Source organism: Pan paniscus, chromosome 5 (assembly GCF_029289425.2).
Source record: "Pan paniscus chromosome 5, NHGRI_mPanPan1-v2.0_pri, whole genome shotgun sequence".
NCBI classification, from domain to species: domain Eukaryota; kingdom Metazoa; phylum Chordata; class Mammalia; order Primates; family Hominidae; genus Pan; species Pan paniscus.
The window spans coordinates 71516470-71533175 of NC_073254.2; the positions used below are offsets into that span (position 1 = coordinate 71516470).

Below are 16706 nucleotides of genomic sequence, written 5' to 3' on the forward strand. Positions count from 1 at the left end.
TTTGGGTTCTTCATCGCGAAGTCTTTGCCTAAGCCAATGTTTAGAAGGTATTTTCCGGTGTTATCTTGAGCAATTTTTATGACTTCGGGTCTTAGATTTAAGTCTTTGATGCACCTTGAGTTGATTTTTGTATAAGGTGAGAGATGAGGATCCAGTTTAATTCTTCTACATGTGGGTCACCAATTATCCCAGCACCATTTGTTGAAAAGGGTGTCCTTTCCCCACTTTATGTTTTTGTTTGCTTTGCTGAAGATCAGTTGGCTAATCAGATACCTCATAGCTCCTCTGTTGTATAATTTTGTGCATTGTAGGTCAGGGTCAAAATGATAAAGGTGATTTTCTGGGACTACAGACTTGTCAATAACAGGTGGTCCTAGGCTGATAGAGGTAAACAAATAAAAGCTTTAAAAGAATGTTCTCTGTTAAAATTTGCTTTCATAAATTTCATGTTTAAAATCATTTGTGAATAAATGTTAAAATAAAAAGGTGAGCCACGATTTTGGTAAGGCAATTTCTGAGCAAATCACACACAATTTTTTTCATTCCCATTGATCTATTACATAGACGAATATTTGGTTGTGAAAAAGTGAGAGAAAGAACTCCGCTATTTTATTTTAGTAGAGCAACAGCGAAGGGAGACGCCTTCGCTGTAGCTCAGAGTCTTTTTCCATTCTTCACCCACGCGCGGGGCAGTCGCGCGGCGCGGTCGCGCAGCGGGTAGGAACTACCATCCCAGCATCCTCTGCGGCGCGGGGAAGGCAGCCCGGGAATGAGAGAAAGAGACTCCGGGGGGATAGCGGAGCAGTGAGGGCTGCCCATCTTTTGAAGCGGTTTTCGTCTCTTTCCGCCGGTGGCCTCCCAGCTCACGCAGGGGCGGGTCCCGGTAGCGCGAGGCGGTGCAGGGCGGGAAGGGGAGTGGTGGTGGCTGCGGCAGTAGGGACAGCGGGAGCAGTGGTGCTGTCAGCGCGGCCGTCGGAGACATGGGAGACCCGGGGTCGAAGGTGAGTAGTCGAGTGAGGGTCATGGCGTTCTCAGAGGCGAACCGCGAAGGGTTTGTGTTTTCTGCGGTCTGAGGCCTGGTGCTCCGTCGCAGCCTCGGGGCCATACCTCTTCAGTGTCTTGGGCCGAGCCCACCTCTGGGGCCTGGTGCGTGTCTGAGCGAGGAACCCGCAGCAACAATGGCCGCCCGGCCCCCCGCACGGGCCCTGGCGTTCGTTGTGGCCGCGGCTGGGCCAGTGGGAGCGACGTTTTAAGGCAGGATTGCCCTTCGGTGTTGAGCTTGCATTCCTCCTTCTGGAGTAGATAAGGGGAATTCTGAGAGGCTGGTAACTAACGCGTTTTCAGCGTTGGGTCCCTGCAGCTCCGCACACGCTGTGGCAAGAGCCAGAGCTCGAGTTCCGTTCCTAGTCGGGTTTCCGTGAAATTGTGCTCAGTTCGTTTTCCTCAGGAGCTCTCTGTCTTTAATTGTTCCTTTCGGAAACGCTCTCTTCCTACAAGAATGTGGCTGAACAGATAAGCATGTTTTGGCTTGTTTTTATAGATAATAGAATCTGTCCCTCCAGCTGGCCCTGAGGCATCTGAGTCAACAACGGATGAAAATGAAGACGACATTCAGTTTGTCAGTGTAAGTAGCAATGATGATTGGGGTTTTCCCAGAGTAAAAGACTATGGTGGGCCATTATGTAATTTTACCTCACCTGGTCATTTAATGTTCATGAGTGTCTAATACATACTAGACACTGGAGCATGGCGCAGGATTGGGAAATTTACCAAAAGAGCTATCTGAGCCACCCCCGTAGCCATCACAAAGAGCACGTCCTAAAGAACGTGCTGTACACTTAATCTCGCCCCCTGCCTTTCATTTAAACTTAAGATAAAAACGCTGGTGTCTAAAACGCTGTTTTGAAATGAAGCAAGGGTAACTTCTAAAGACGACACGGAGGAAGGAGCTGCTAATGATGAGCAAGGACGTAGAAAACAGGAAGGGTTGTGAGAGCCCAGAATCTTAGCGTTATGGTGCTTCTAACATGAAGGCAAATAGCTTGAAGATTTCTCTAACCTCTGAGATCATCATGTTACGGCATAGTACAGTTGATGCTCATAATGAAGAATCCTACATCACTGGGAACATGCTCTGTTTTTCTGAGTTTGTTCCCTTTGGGACAGTAGTTTTCAAGCCTTAGTAAGTATAAACAGGCAGATTCCTGGGCCCCACTGCAGACCTAGCGAATCAGAATTTCCAGGCGGGGGCCTAGGAATCTTCATTTTCAGACAAGTGCAGGGACATAAGGATTTCTGAGCACACTTTGTACAGAATGGGTTTCTAAAGCAGAAGGGAGTATTTTATGATATATTTTGGGGTGATTTTCATCCATAATTATTGGAGTTTTAGAAAGGCTTTGCGTAAAGTGGTATCTCAGCTAGCCGGGCAGAAAACAGTTCTGTCCCAAACTCGTCTTTTGGAATGCCGTAGTTAGTTGCAGTTTGGTATTCAGGCTGTAGAATTTTTCTTTAATGGAGTGTCTGTCTAATGTTTCTGTGTTTTTTAGTTTTTGTAGGTTTAGGGCGACTTTGTAAGTCACTTGTTTTTTAAATTAAAATTTCCTCCCTAAACATTGTTTTGTTAACATCGTTGTTTTTCATGTTTTGTGTATAAGTTCTTTACCCTGTCACTTTCTGGACATATTTCCCAATTAATAGTGTGTGTATATTTTGTTCCTGACATTTGGAACCTTTCTAAATATTGATGATACCAAGGGAGATTGTATGCTGACTCTGCCTTCACTGTTGTTATGGAGTAAGCAACGTAACTTGAAATCAAAGAGCAATGGTTTCTGTTTTTGTAACGAGAAACATTTGGGAAGAGGAGTTCATGGGTCTTTAGGAAAAATAATTTTGGTTTCCTCTTAACTGGTATAAAAACAGGAATGATTGGGACAGATGATCTTGATGAGTTTTTTGTGCATCTGTATGTAGAAGTGACACACGTCTGATTGATGATCCATGTGCCGTTGAGAAAGTATGTAGAAGTGACACACGTCTGATTCATGATCCATGTGCCGTTGAGAAACACAGATGGGATGTACAAAATTAAGTTTGGAAAAGTAAATAGGTATAGATTTGTGTAATATCCTGAGGAATAAATCATTATATTTTAAATTGTGAGTTAATATATAGGCTGTGTTTAGCTGAGGTTTACAACTTACTTTAAATTTTATTTTAAATATAAAGATCCCTCTACATCTTTTCATACAATATTTTGTATATCCAGCATGATAGAACCCTTTATATTTAACCCTGTTCAAAATAGAAGATCAAAGGTTTGACAGCTCTTATATGGAGAAGTGAATTACATGCTGTCAGTGTAATTGCAGTACCAGAAAGAATGTAGTAAAACATCCCTGTTGCATTTCAGTGGTGCCACATAAAAGACAATGATAACTTAATTCCACTTTGAAATACACTCAGAGACAACTTTCCTTTGTAACCCCATCCTATACTGGGCTCTACCAGGATATGCTTATTTCTCTGTGTTTTTTATAGTACCATCCAGTAAAGATGCAATGCTGCTGGGTATAGTTCTCCGCTTGTGAGTTCTTCAGATTAAAAGAAAAACAAGTTTGTTACTTCTTGATATATTCTGGTTTGGATTCCTTAGTCTTTTCATATAAATGTTGATTATCTAGCCTTCATTCTGCGTTGTGGCACAGAATCCTCTTTGTGTTCTGTCATGTACCTAGCCTCCAAAATAAACAATATGCTGAAAGAAAGGAATGATGAAAGATTTGGGGATACAAAAAGAGTCCTTATCTTAATGTAAATTTTATTGAAATATAGTACCTATACAGGGAAGTTTACTTCCTCCTTGCCATCACTATTTTTGTACCACATTACCATTTGTCTAGATTGATTATCTTGTTTGTATTCTTCCCACTTGCTCTCTTATGTGGTTAACCTTCTTGAAACAGCTCTAATAATGTTCCCATCTTGATGTTATATATTGATTCCTTTGCCTACAGAATAAAATCTAGGATTTTGACTAGGGCATTTATGGCCTGGTCTATGATGAGGGTAGTGTATATGTAAAGAAAGGATCAAGAAGACTCAGAGTTTGATGTTTGGCTGTACAGTGATGTGGAGGATAAAGCAGGGTTATCAAAGAACTTCGAGATTACTGATAATCATTTCAGTTAAAAAAATTGTACTGTGAAATCTGTATCTTTTTTTTTTAATGAGATAGGGCCAGGGGGTGGGTTTTTCACTATGTTGCCCAGGCTGGACTTGAATTCCTGGGCTCAAGTGATCCTCCTGCCTCAGCCTCCTGAGCAGCTGAGACTGGCACTGTGCCTAACTGAAATCTGTATCTTTTTAAATCAATGTCTGTGCTATTTCCCATTTTGAAAGGAATCTACATGGCTTTATTCCTCTATATAGATTTAGGCTCTTTGGGTTTTGTCATTATTATGTTTTTTTTTTTTCCTTTTTACTAGCAGGAACAGTATTACGTATTCATGTACTCTGACTCTTTTCCCGTGCCTCTTTTTTTTTTTTTTAAGACAGTGTCTTGCTCTAAATTTTATCTAGGCTAGAGTGTAATGGCATAATTATAGCTCACTGTAGCCCCAACTTCCTGGGCTCCAGTGATCCTCTCACCTCAGCCTCCCAAGTAGCTGGGATTACAGGTGTGAGCCACCGTACCCATCTGATTTTTTTTTTTTGTAGAGTTGGTGTCTCACTATGTTGCCCAGGCTGATCTTGAACTTCTGGGCTCAAGTGATCCTCCTGTCTTGGCCTCCCAGTGTGCTAGGATTACAGGTGTGAGCCACTGCTCCCAGCCCCTTTGCCCGTTTTGTTTCTCATTATTCTGTGCCACTTGCAAGATTTTCTCGAGAATCTTTCCCAATTCCAACTAAAAAAATCTCCCACTGATTGTTAAATTTAAGTTTAATTGGAATGATTGTTCATGACTTGTAAATTTGCCCACTTCCTTTTTAGGAAGGACCATCGAGACCTGTTCTTGAATACATCGATCTGGTCTGTGGTGATGATGAAAACCCTAGCGCCTATTATAGTGATGTAAGCACATTATATTTGTGTTTGTTCAGTTTTCTTATTAAGTGCAATAGTGTGTTGGTGGTGGCTTGAACTGGATCATAAGAACTAATTGTTGGCCAGGCACGGTGGCTCTCGCTTGTAATCCCAGCACTTTGGGAGGCCGAGGCGGTTGGATCACTTGAGGCCAGGAGTTCGAGACCAGCCTGGCCAACAAGGTGAAACCCCCATCTCTACTAAAAATACAAAAAATTAGCCGGGCTTGGTGGCACATGCCTGTAATCCCAGCTACTTGGGAGGCTGGGGCAGGAGAATCACTTGAACCTGGGAGGTGAAGGTTGCAGTGAGCCGAGATCATGCCATTGCGCTCTACCCTGGGCAACAGAGCAAGACTCCGTCTCAAAAAAAAAAAAAAAATCTGATCGTTAAACTTTCAGGAATTTTGTGAGCTGATTGTAAACATAACAGTTATTACAAATTAAAGTATATAAATGCACAAGTACATAAATTATCATATTTAATACATCATTTCCTACTTAATACATCATTTCCTACTATCTGTGCACTTGAGGTTATTTGCATCTATTGGTAGAAATACTATTAATACATAATAGTGTCCTGCTGCAATATTGATAGAACATTACCCCATTGTAATCAGTAAAATACAAACTAGAGTTTGATTTATTATTTGTTGATTAAACTTAAGAAAGTGAAGGATAGAATGTTAATGCAGATTAAATTTCAAAGTGTGATGTGTCTCTGCTAGACTAAATGCAATACAAAAAAATTGAGGAAGTTGCTTTGCAATATTCCAAAACTCAGCCAGGCATGGTGGCTCACACCTGTAATCCCAGCACTTTGGGAGGCCAAGGCTGGCAGATCACTTGAGGTCAGGAGTTCGAGACCAGCCTGCCCAGTATAGTGAAACCTCATCTCTACCAAAGATACAAAAACTAGCCGGGCGTGGTGGTGCATGCCTATAGTCCTAACTAATTAGCCAGCTGTCGTGGCACGTGCCTGTAATTTCAGCTACTCGGGAGGCAGAGACATGAGAATTGCTTGAACCCGGGAGGTGGAGTTTACGGTGAGCTGAGATCGCGCCACTGCACTCCAGCTTGGGTGACAGAGCGAGACTCCGTCTCAAAAAAAAAATTTTTTTTTAAACTCTTCATTAGTTCGGAAAGATGTTGATGTCATTGATGAATGAGCGAAACTCTAATATATGTCTTTATTGTTTCACTTTCATCTTATTCATTAATGTAATTGAAAATATTATCCACCCTTCATGTTGCTACTACAGTCAGCCCTTCATATACTGTGGGTTCCACATCCGTGGATTCACCCAACTGTAGATGGAAAATATTTTTTAAAATAATAAATAAAAATACAACAATAAACACATTAAAAAGTAATACATTATAAAAACTTTTATGGCATTGATATTATATTAGGTATTAAAAATAATCTAGAAATGACCTCAAGTATAGAGGAGGATATGCAAAGGTTGAGTGCAAATACTTCATTTTATACAAGGGACTTGAGCATGGGAGGATTTTGGTATGGGGAGGTGCAAATAGCATACTCATTTGCAAATCATATGACCAACCATTTTGCTAATTGGATGATAATTCATAGTCAAATTTTGTGAAACTGTTGTTGGTTGTAGAATTTTAAAAACTAATAGTGGGTTTTTCAAGAAATAGCAAGTCATATTGATATTATAGATATAAACTGAAAATCAGGTTAAATATTTAAGTTTAAAATGTATTTCCAAAATTAGATAATCACTAAGAGAACTTTTTACATTGACCCTTAAAGTGTTATGAATTTTACTTACATATGTAAAATTATTTTTCAGATTCTGTTTCCTAAAATGCCAAAACGACAGGGTGACTTTTTGCATTTTTTAAATATGAAGAAGGTGAAAACAGACACAGAAAATAATGAAGTGAGCAAAAATCACTGCAGATTGTCTAAGGCAAAGGAACCACATTTCGAGTATATTGAACAACCAATCATTGAAGAAAAGCCATCACTTTCATCAAAGAAAGAAATAGATAATCTTTTGCTTCCAGATTGTTGGAATGAAAAACAAGCATTTATGTTTACGGAACAATACAAATGGCTTGAAATAAAAGAAGGTAAATTAGGATGTAAGGATTGTTCAGCAGTTCGGCATTTGGGATCGAAAGCAGAAAAGCATGTCCATGTGTCCAAGGAATGGATTGCATATTTAGTAACCCCTAATGGCAGTAATAAAACTACTAGGCAAGCTTCTCTACGAAAAAAAATTAGGGAACATGATGTTTCTAAAGCCCATGGTAAAATTCAGGATTTGTTAAAGGAATCAACTAATGATTCAATTTGTAATTTAGTGCATAAACAAAATAATAAAAATATTGACGCTACTGTAAAAGTTTTCAATACTGTTTACAGTTTAGTAAAACATAACAGACCTTTATCTGATATTGAGGGGGCAAGAGAATTACAGGAAAAAAATGGAGAGGTAAATTGTTTAAATACACGTTACAGTGCAACAAGAATAGCAGAACATATTGCAAAAGAAATGAAGATGAAGATATTTAAGAATATTATAGAAGAGAATGCCAAAATCTGTATCATAATTGATGAGGCATCTACAGTTTCAAAGAAAACCACCCTAGTGATTTATCTCCAGTGCACAATTCAGTCAGCTCCTGCACCTGTTATGTTATTTGTGGCTTTAAAAGAATTGGTGTCAACTATAGCAGAGTGTATTGTCAATACATTATTGACTACTTTAAATGATTGTGGTTTTACAAATGAATATTTGAAAGCAAATTTAATTGCATTTTGTTCTGATGGTGCTAATACAATCCTGGGAAGAAAGTCTGGAGTAGCTACAAAATTGTTAGAAAATTTTCCTGAAATCGTCATTTGGAACTGTTTAAATCATCGATTACAATTGTCACTTGATGATTCTATATCCGAAATAAAACAAATTAATCATTTAAAAATATTTCTTGATAAAATTTATTCTATTTATCATCAACCTAATAAAAATCAAACCAAGCTTCTAGGAACTGTAGCTAAAGAACTTGAAACTGAAATTATTAAAATTGGTCGGGTAATGGGACCAAGATGGGCGGCATGTAGTTTACAAGCTGCTACTGCTGTATGGCATGCATATCCTATATTATATATGCATTTTTCTCATTCTTACTCTGGTTTGGCGAAGAGATTAGCTAACATTAATTTCTTACAAGACCTTGCTTTAATGATTGACATTCTTGAAGAATTTTCAGTACTTTCAACTGCATTACAGTCAAGATCAACTAATATTCAGAAAGCACAAAAATTGATCAAACGTACCATAAGAGCTTTGGAAAATTTAAAAATTGGTACTGGAAAGTATGAATCTCAAATTGAAGATTTGATCAAGTCAGATAAGTTTAAAGATATTCCATTTAATAAAAACAATAAATTTAATGCTCTTCCTAGGAGTATATTACTAGACAATATAATTCAGCACATGAACCTACGCCTTTTATCTGACAGATACCATGAAGATATTTTTAATTACTTTGATTTGCTGGAACCTTCCACATGGCCTTATGAAGAAATAACTTCACCATGGATAGCTGGTGAAAAAACATTATTTCATTTGTGTAAAATTTTAAAATATGAAGTTGATTTGAATGATTTTCGGGAATTTGTCAATAATAATATAAAATCAAACAATGTTTCAATTCCTACAACTATATACAAAGCTAAAAAGATAGTTAGCACCATTGCAATCAATAGTGCTGAAGCTGAAAGGGGTTTCAATTTAATGAACATAATTTGTACAAGGGTGAGAAATAGTTTAACAATAGATCATGTATCAGATTTAATGACAATAAATTTATTGGGGAAAGAATTAGCAGATTGGGATGCAACACCATTTGTAAAATCTTGGTCAAATTGCAACCACAGGTTGGCTACAGATACAAGAGTTCGGCAAAAGTCAACAAAAGTCTTCCATGAGAATCAACTGGCTATATGGAACTTACAATAGAATATTGTATACGTTTTTTGTCATCTGTAAATTATGTACTACACATCCTTTATATACATAAAGGTCTTTTTTTTTTGCAAAGCCAGTTAAACTTTTATCAGCATGTTGCCGTTTAAAAGGCATTCTTTAAGAAGATAATCTTGAAGATTGGTTTTAGGAGCTATAGTTTTTTAGAGATTGGCCCATGTTTGCTAGAGTGGGTCATAATACATATTCCATGAAGTTCTGTACAGAACAAACACTGTTTATAATTTTGTACTGTTTTACTTTAAGTAAGGATGCAAAAAATAGCAGGACTCAGATAAGTTCTAAGCCCTGGAGGTTATATTAAATAAAAGAGAAATGGAATAAAAACTGTAAGCCTTTTGGCTCTTGTCTTTCTCGTTTCCGTATCTGTGCTATCTAGTATGGTAGCCACTAGCTACATGTGGCTGATCAGCTTAGGACTAAAAGTAAAATTTTTATTTATTTACTTTTACTTAAATATAAAAACTGAAACAATGTAAAATATTTTTCTGCTTAGCTTTACTGTTTTTCAGTAATACATTTTACTCTGTTACCTTGCATAAGATATGGTTGTTGTAGTGTGCCTGTCAAACTTGTGTGTCATTTCCAATATTGAATATAAACATATTGCTGATAGATATGATACTGCTGTCAGCAGATGGATTCAATGCAAGTTATTTTTTCTACGAATTGATGTAACATCATGTTTATCTGAATATTTTATGCAGACAACAGGAATTACAGTGATTCCTGTGTAAATTGTAACTGGTAATTGAAATATTTTAATCATGATTAAATTATTTTTCTAGTTTACACATGAATATGAGCAAATTTTTAAATTTAAAATGAAGGCATACTGAGAAAGAATCAAGTGGAGATGCAGAACCTAGTACAACTGAAACAGTAAACAGACTCAAAGAAGGTATGTTGCAGATTTGACAATGAATGGCAATTGCAGTTTGCTGTGGCAGAGCAAAACAAGCTGCTATTTAAGAAAGAAAGTAGGAAAATTGAGACTTCAGCAGATGCAAAATGAATTGGGTAAATTATATTTCATATGCCAAAAAGAATCAATGAAATTTAGTCACCTAAAATCAGAATTAACAAGAGTTTTTAAAAACAATTTTAGAAGGAACTAAGGTTGTAAGTTTGGCCAGATGTGAAATAGCTGAGATTTTTTTTTTTTTTTTTTTTTTTTCGAGACAGAGTCTTGTTGTGTCACCCAGGCTGGAGTGCAATGGCGCAGTCTTGGCTCACTGCAACCTCCGCTTCCCGGGTTCAAGTGATTCTCCTGCCTCAGCCTCCCGAGTAGCTAGGATTACAGGAGTGTGCCACCACGCCTGGCTAATTATTTTTTTTTTGAGACGGAGTCTTGTTGTGTCACCCAGGCTGGAGTACAGTGGTGCAATCTCGGCTCACTGCAACTTCCACCTTCTGGGTTCAAGCAATTCTCCTGCCTCAGCCTCCCAAGTAGCTGGGATTACAGGTGTCTGCCACCATGCCCAGCTAATTTTTTGTATTTTTTATAGAGACGGGGTTCTACCTTGTTGGCCAGGCTGGTCTCAAACTCCTGACCTCAGGTGATGCGCCTGCCTCAGCCTCCCAAAGTACTAGGATTACAGGAGTGAGCCACCATGCTCAGCAAAATAGCTGAGATTCTTGCATGAAAGAATTAGGGTTTTTTTTTTTTTTGGATGGGAGAGGGGAGGGTCCTGCTATGTCAACTGGACTGCAGTGGCTCACTGCAGCCTCTTCCTCCTGGGCCTAAGCAGTCCTCCCACCTCAGCCCCCTAAGTAGCTGGGAATACAGGTACATGCCACCACACCCAGCTAGTTTTTATATCTTTTTGTAGAGATGGGGTTTTGCCATGTTGCCCAGGTTGGTATTGGACTCCTGGGCTCAAGCAGCCTTCCTGCCTTGGCCTCCCAAAGTGCTGGGATTATAGGCATGAACCACCATGCCTGGCTGAGAACTAGTTTTAAATGGATAAATGTGAAATTATTTCAGTTGAAGAAATTGTTAGAAAATTACGAATAAAAGCCTAAATAAGATGTTTTATTAAAAATTACAAGGCCTTGCTGGGTGCTGTGGCTTATGCCTGTAATCCCAGCACTTTGGGAGGCCGAGGCAGGTGGATCATGAGGTTAGGAGATCGAAACCATCCTGGCTAATACAGTGAAACCCCATCTCTACTAAAAATACAGAAAATTAGCTGGGCCTGGTGGCACGCACCTGTAGTCCCAGCTACTCGGGAGGCTAGGGCAGGAGAATCGCTTGAACCCAGGAGGCGGAGGTTGCAGTGAGCAGAGATCACACCACTAAACTCCAGCCTGGGCAACAGAGCGAGACTTTGTCTCCAAAAAAAAAAAAAAAAAGGTACAAGGCCTTTAGTTAAGCACCAAACAATTGCTCTTAGAATATAGGACCTAGCAATATTAAAGATTAATTGATTCTAAATCTGAAAAATCATAAGTACATTTCTGTAGTTTTAGAACAGTTTCATAATTTGGGAAACTACCCAACTAACACACTACATTGAGTCTCATAGGACTTAAAAATTATGAAGAAATAATTTCAATTTATGGCCCCAAAAGTCAAATTTATGGCCAGGTGCAGTGGTTCACACGTGTAATCCCAGCACTTTGGGAGGCCGAGGCAGGTGGATCACCTGAGGTCAGGAGTTCGAGACCAGCCTGACCAACAAGGTGAAACCCTGCCTCTCCTAAAAATACAAAATTATCCAGGCATGGTGGCAGGTGCCTGTAGTCCCAGCTACTCAGGAGGCTGAGACAGGAGAATTGCTTGAACCTGGGAGGCAGAGGTTTCCGTGAGCTAAAATCGCACCACTGCACTCCTGCCTGAGCGACGGAGCAAGACTCCAAGTCAAAAAAAAAAAAAAAAACAAATTTATGCAGCTGTTTTTTTAATAATTAAATGTTAATTATTATTATTTTTTGAGACAGGGTCTTGCTTTGTCGCCCAGGCAGTGGCATGATCCTGGCTCACTGCAACCTCTGCTTCTAGGCTCAAGCAATCCTCCCACCTCAGCTTCCCAAGTAGTAGGGATTACAGGCACATGCCACCACAATCGGCTAGTTTTTGTATTTTTGGTAGAGACAGGGTTTCCCCATGATGCCCAGGCTGGCCTCGAACTCCCTGGTTCAAGTGATCCACCCGCCTTAGCCTCCCAGAATGCCGATATTACAGGTGTGAGCCACCGCGCCCATCTCATGCAGCTTTTAAAATCTCTGCGTGTGTTATAACAGTTTCAGCTAGATGAGAAAAAAAAAAACATTTTCTGTCACAATAAATGGCACTCCAGCTAAGTTAGGTTAAAAAAAATCAGATTTCATTAGAATTTTAAAACAAACTTGATGTTTCTGTTATTTCTTCATTCCAGTAAATGATATGGTTTGAAAATATTTATGCTCAGATTTTTAAATGGTCTCTACAACAAATTGTCACTTGTTGGGTTCAATTAAGTGCTCATTGTATAAGTGCACATGGTACAAATCAACACCAGCTTATAGGATTGTGGAAAGAATTAAGAGATGAATTTAGTGATCTTATATACCCTGTCAGTTGGTCATATTGTGGAAGAGCTCTACAAAACTTACTGTACTGTTAACTCCAAGATTTTCTTCCAATAACAGGGATGCTAGCCAGATATTTAATAATCAAAGACCAAAAATGGCAGTTTAATTTTTCTACCCAATATCCTATGGCATATGAATGATCCAAATTTGAAGCTCCAAGGATAGGAAAAAGCTTACTTGTGCCTGTCCTAGACAAGTACTAGAGTTTATATTGAAATCAAAACTTCTAAAAATAAAAATCAGTAAGATTAATTTTACTCATTTTTCTAACACGAGTCAGTATGCTTGAAGTTTTCATTGTATTTGATGTCATGTAAATTTACTGTAAAAAATAAGAAAAAATTTTAAAATGCTTTATTGATTAAATTTAGGGTTGCTTTTCAGTATACTCAGTAACTCCGAAGTCAGTGTTAACAGTACTGAGCTTACATAAGATTTATTGAATTTACCTAACTTAGGCAAATGTTTTCAAACTTATATGCTTTTGGTCCAAAGTCAAATCAATTATTTTGAAAAAGATGAATGGGATTTTTTTCAGTGTGGATATGAAAAATAAAATAAAATGATAGCTATGTTTGGAACAATTGGGTTTGTGAGTCTACTTTGTCGTCTGTGAATTTTATGAAATGTATATACAAATCAAGTATGATGAAAACAGGAATTGAGATGTGCCTTAGGTGTGAAATACACATTAGATTTTAAAGACTTAACATGCAAATTATCACACTTAATAACTATATTGATAATATGTTATAAATTGATATTGATAATATGTTATAAATTGATAAATATTATTTTGGATATATTGGGTTAAATAAAATAATCACTGTATTTATATTTCAGAATTACATATGTGGGCCAGGCGCACTGGCTCATGCCTGTAATCCCAGCACTTTGGGAGGCTGAGGCGGGCGGATCACAAGTTCAGGAGATTGAGACCATCCTGGCTAACACGGTGAAACCCCGTCTCTACTAAAAATACGAAAAATTAGCTGGTGTGGTGGTGGGCGCCTGTAGTCCCAGCTACTCGGGAGGCTGAGGCAGGAGAATGGCGTGAACCCGGGAGGCAGAGCTTACAGTGAGCCGAGATCGTGCCACTGCACTCCAGCCTGGGCGAGAGTGAGACTCTGTCTGAAAAAAAAAAAAAAAAAAAATAGAATTACATATGTGGCTTGCAGTATAGTTGTATTAGACAGCACTACCCTATATGATAGTTACTCTCAAAACCAAGTTTCACCAATCTAGACCTTACTGTTGACTTCAGGATCCATAGTCAACTGTCTTTTTCATCAGTTTCACATTGTTGTTCCGTAGGCATTTTAAACTGAATAGGTCCAAAGCTGAATTTATTCATCTCTCATCATATCTGTTTTGAAAAATGGCCCAACCATTTCCCTTGATGCTCAAACTAGAAATGTAGAAGATATTTGAAACCTTTTCTTCATCCACCTTGCCCTGTCTCTTTCACCTCTCCTACTGTAGTTATTTTGGTTCAAGTCATTATTTTTCTTGCTTAGAGTAATATAATAACTTTCTAACAAGTCTCTCTGCCTTCATTCTTGCCCCTTGTTAATACTAATATATCCTTCATACTAAGGATTGACTATTCTGAAGTTTACATTTATTTTTATGTAACTTTTATTAGGAAGACATTCAGACAACAAGAAAGTCAAATCACTTAAACAGATTTATAATCTTGTATAGCAAATCTAGAGATGGCTACAGTCTTTGCTTGAGTAGCTCAATAGTGTCATTGTTGTGTTATCTGGGGTGGTTTTGGTCTTTCCCTCATAATTGCCGGATGCCTGGCACAGTTTTAGGGATGCTCGATTTAAGACAACATGGCAAGGCCTGGATCAAGCCCTGTGTATTCGTCAGAAAGTCAAAAGCTTTGCCAGAAGCTTTTCCAAGCAGACTTATATTTCACTGGCCAGAACTGTGTCAGCATGGCCATACTCACTGCAAGGGAATGTTGGGATGTGAGCTTTTACCTTTCATAGCTTCTGTATTAGAAGTAGGCAAGGGAGAAAGAATTGGGAATGGGTGGTTGGTTAGCTGGTCTATGAAGTCTAACATATTTCTCCTCTACTGAAAAGCTTTTACTGGCTCCCCACTTTGTTCAGGATAGTTTAAGGTTATAATGAGTCTGTGCCCTCCATCTGTTGCTGAGCTCAAGGTAGCTGCCACTGGCCTGGTTATGAAAGGGCAATTTAAAGATGATCTAATAGGGTCTCTTTGTTTTATAGGTAATAAAACTGACATTTCAAGAGGTTTAGTCAATTGCCAGGGTCACAGTTAACCAAAATTATGAACAGATAACCAAAATTATTATTGAATGTTTGGGAACTGAAAATGTGATTTATTTATTTATTTATTTATTTATTTATTTTTGTTATAGAAACTGGCTCTTGCCACGTTGCCCAGGCTGGTCTTGAACCCCTGGCCTCAAGTGATCCTCCTGCTTTGGCCTCCCAAAGTGCTGGGATTACAGGCACGAACCACAGCATCTGGCCTGAAATATGTGATTTTAAATTATGTTCCGCCTTTTTTTTTTTTTTGAAACAGAGTCTTCGCTCTGTCACCAGGCTGTAGTACAATGGCGCGATCTTGGCTCACTGCAACCTCCAACTTCGTGGTTCAAGCGATTCTCCTGCCTCAGCCTCCTGAGTAGCTGGGATTACAGGCACGTGCCACCACGCCCAGCTAATTTTTGTATTTTTAGTAGAGACGGAGTTTCACCATGTTGGCCAGGCTGGTCTCAATCTCCTGACCTCGTGATCCGCCCACCTCGGCCTCCCAAAGTGCTGGAATTACAGGCATGAGCCACCGCGCCCGGCCATGTTCCACCTTTTAATATCAAGATGGCCTGGGAGAGTTGATTGATATCTCTGAGTATTAATTTACCTATCTTTCAACAAGGATAATAATTGCATCTTGAATGGTTCTAGTTATTTATTTATTTATTTATCTGTTGAGACAGGGTCTTACTCTGTTGCCCAGGTGGGAGTGCAGTGGCACAGTCATGGCTCACTGCAGCATTGAACTTCCAGACTTGGGCAATCCTCCTGCCTCAGTCTCCCAAGTAGCTGGGACTACAGGCACATGCCATCATGCTCAGCTAATTTTTAAATTATTTGTAGAGACGGGGTCTTCTGTTGCCCAGGCTGCTCTCAAACTGCTAGGCTCAAGTGCTCATCCTGCCTCAGCCTCCCAAAATGCTGGGATTACAGGTGTGAGCCCCCACATTCAGCCTAGTTTCAGGTTTTATGGGGCCTGTTGATTATTGAATTTGGCACACTAAGAAAAATAATCCCATAAAATTGTGAATATACCATTAGAAATTATTTGAAATATTTATTTAGATTAAGAAATCATTACAATCTTCGCAATATTTAAAAGTTAACAATATCACAAAACATAGAGGTGAAAAAGACATGATCTTTTTATTAATTATAGCTCTATAATTATTTTTAATTATTTTTTCCTAGGTTTTCTTTTTTTTTTTTTTAGACAGGGTCTCACTCCGTTGCCCAGGCTAAAGTGCAATGGTGCGATCTCGGCTTACTGCAACCTCCACCACCTGGGCTCAAGAGATCCTTCCACCTCAGTCTCCTGAGTAGCTAGAACCATAGGCACGTGCCACCACGTTGGGCTAATTTTTGTGTTTTTATAGAGACAGGTTTTCACCATGTTGCCCAGGCTGGTCTCAAACTCCTGAGCTCAAGCAATCCACTGACCTTGGCCTCCAAAAGTTCCAGGGTAACAGGCATGAGCCAGATTACTGCCTGGTCCCTAGTTTTCTTTTGGTTTTATATGCATTGATTGTCTCCATTTGACAATTCTGTAATATCCTTTTCTATAGAGGTATAGAAGGGTAATTGACAGTATCCTCTAGCATAGTTGATGGAAATTTGCTTTTTTATTTTTGACAGTTTACATAGGTTTCTTTCCAATTCTCAACTGTGACTAATCAATATAATTTTTAGGATTATTATCACGTGGGGAAACTCCTATT

At 38.8% G+C, this 16706-nt stretch overlaps 2 protein-coding genes across 8 annotated transcripts in view; both read left to right on the plus strand.

The window, feature by feature from the left end:
* Positions 1-661: 661 nt before the first annotated feature.
* KIAA1586 (KIAA1586 ortholog) lies at positions 662-13275 on the plus strand. 2 transcript variants are annotated; one of them, XM_063604932.1, is made up of 4 exons: positions 662-1001; positions 1541-1624; positions 4996-5076; positions 6911-13275. In XM_063604932.1, exons 1-4 carry the CDS (start codon positions 981-983, stop codon positions 9086-9088), a joined length of 2364 nt encoding a protein of 787 aa, XP_063461002.1. In that variant the 5' UTR covers positions 662-980; the 3' UTR covers positions 9089-13275. The 2 variants fall into 2 exon arrangements, with proteins under 2 accessions (XP_063461002.1, XP_008952598.1); XM_008954350.5 differs by lacking the exon at positions 4996-5076 and having other exon boundaries at positions 696-1001; positions 6911-9580.
* ZNF451 (zinc finger protein 451) overlaps positions 9904-16706 on the plus strand; it is a 114070-nt gene continuing 107267 nt past the window's right edge. For all 6 annotated transcript variants that reach the window (XR_008625632.2, XM_063604930.1, XM_063604929.1 and 3 more), the window contains exon 1: positions 9904-10016. The gene's annotated coding sequence lies outside the window, so the exon portion shown is untranslated. The remainder of the gene's footprint in view (positions 10017-16706) is intronic.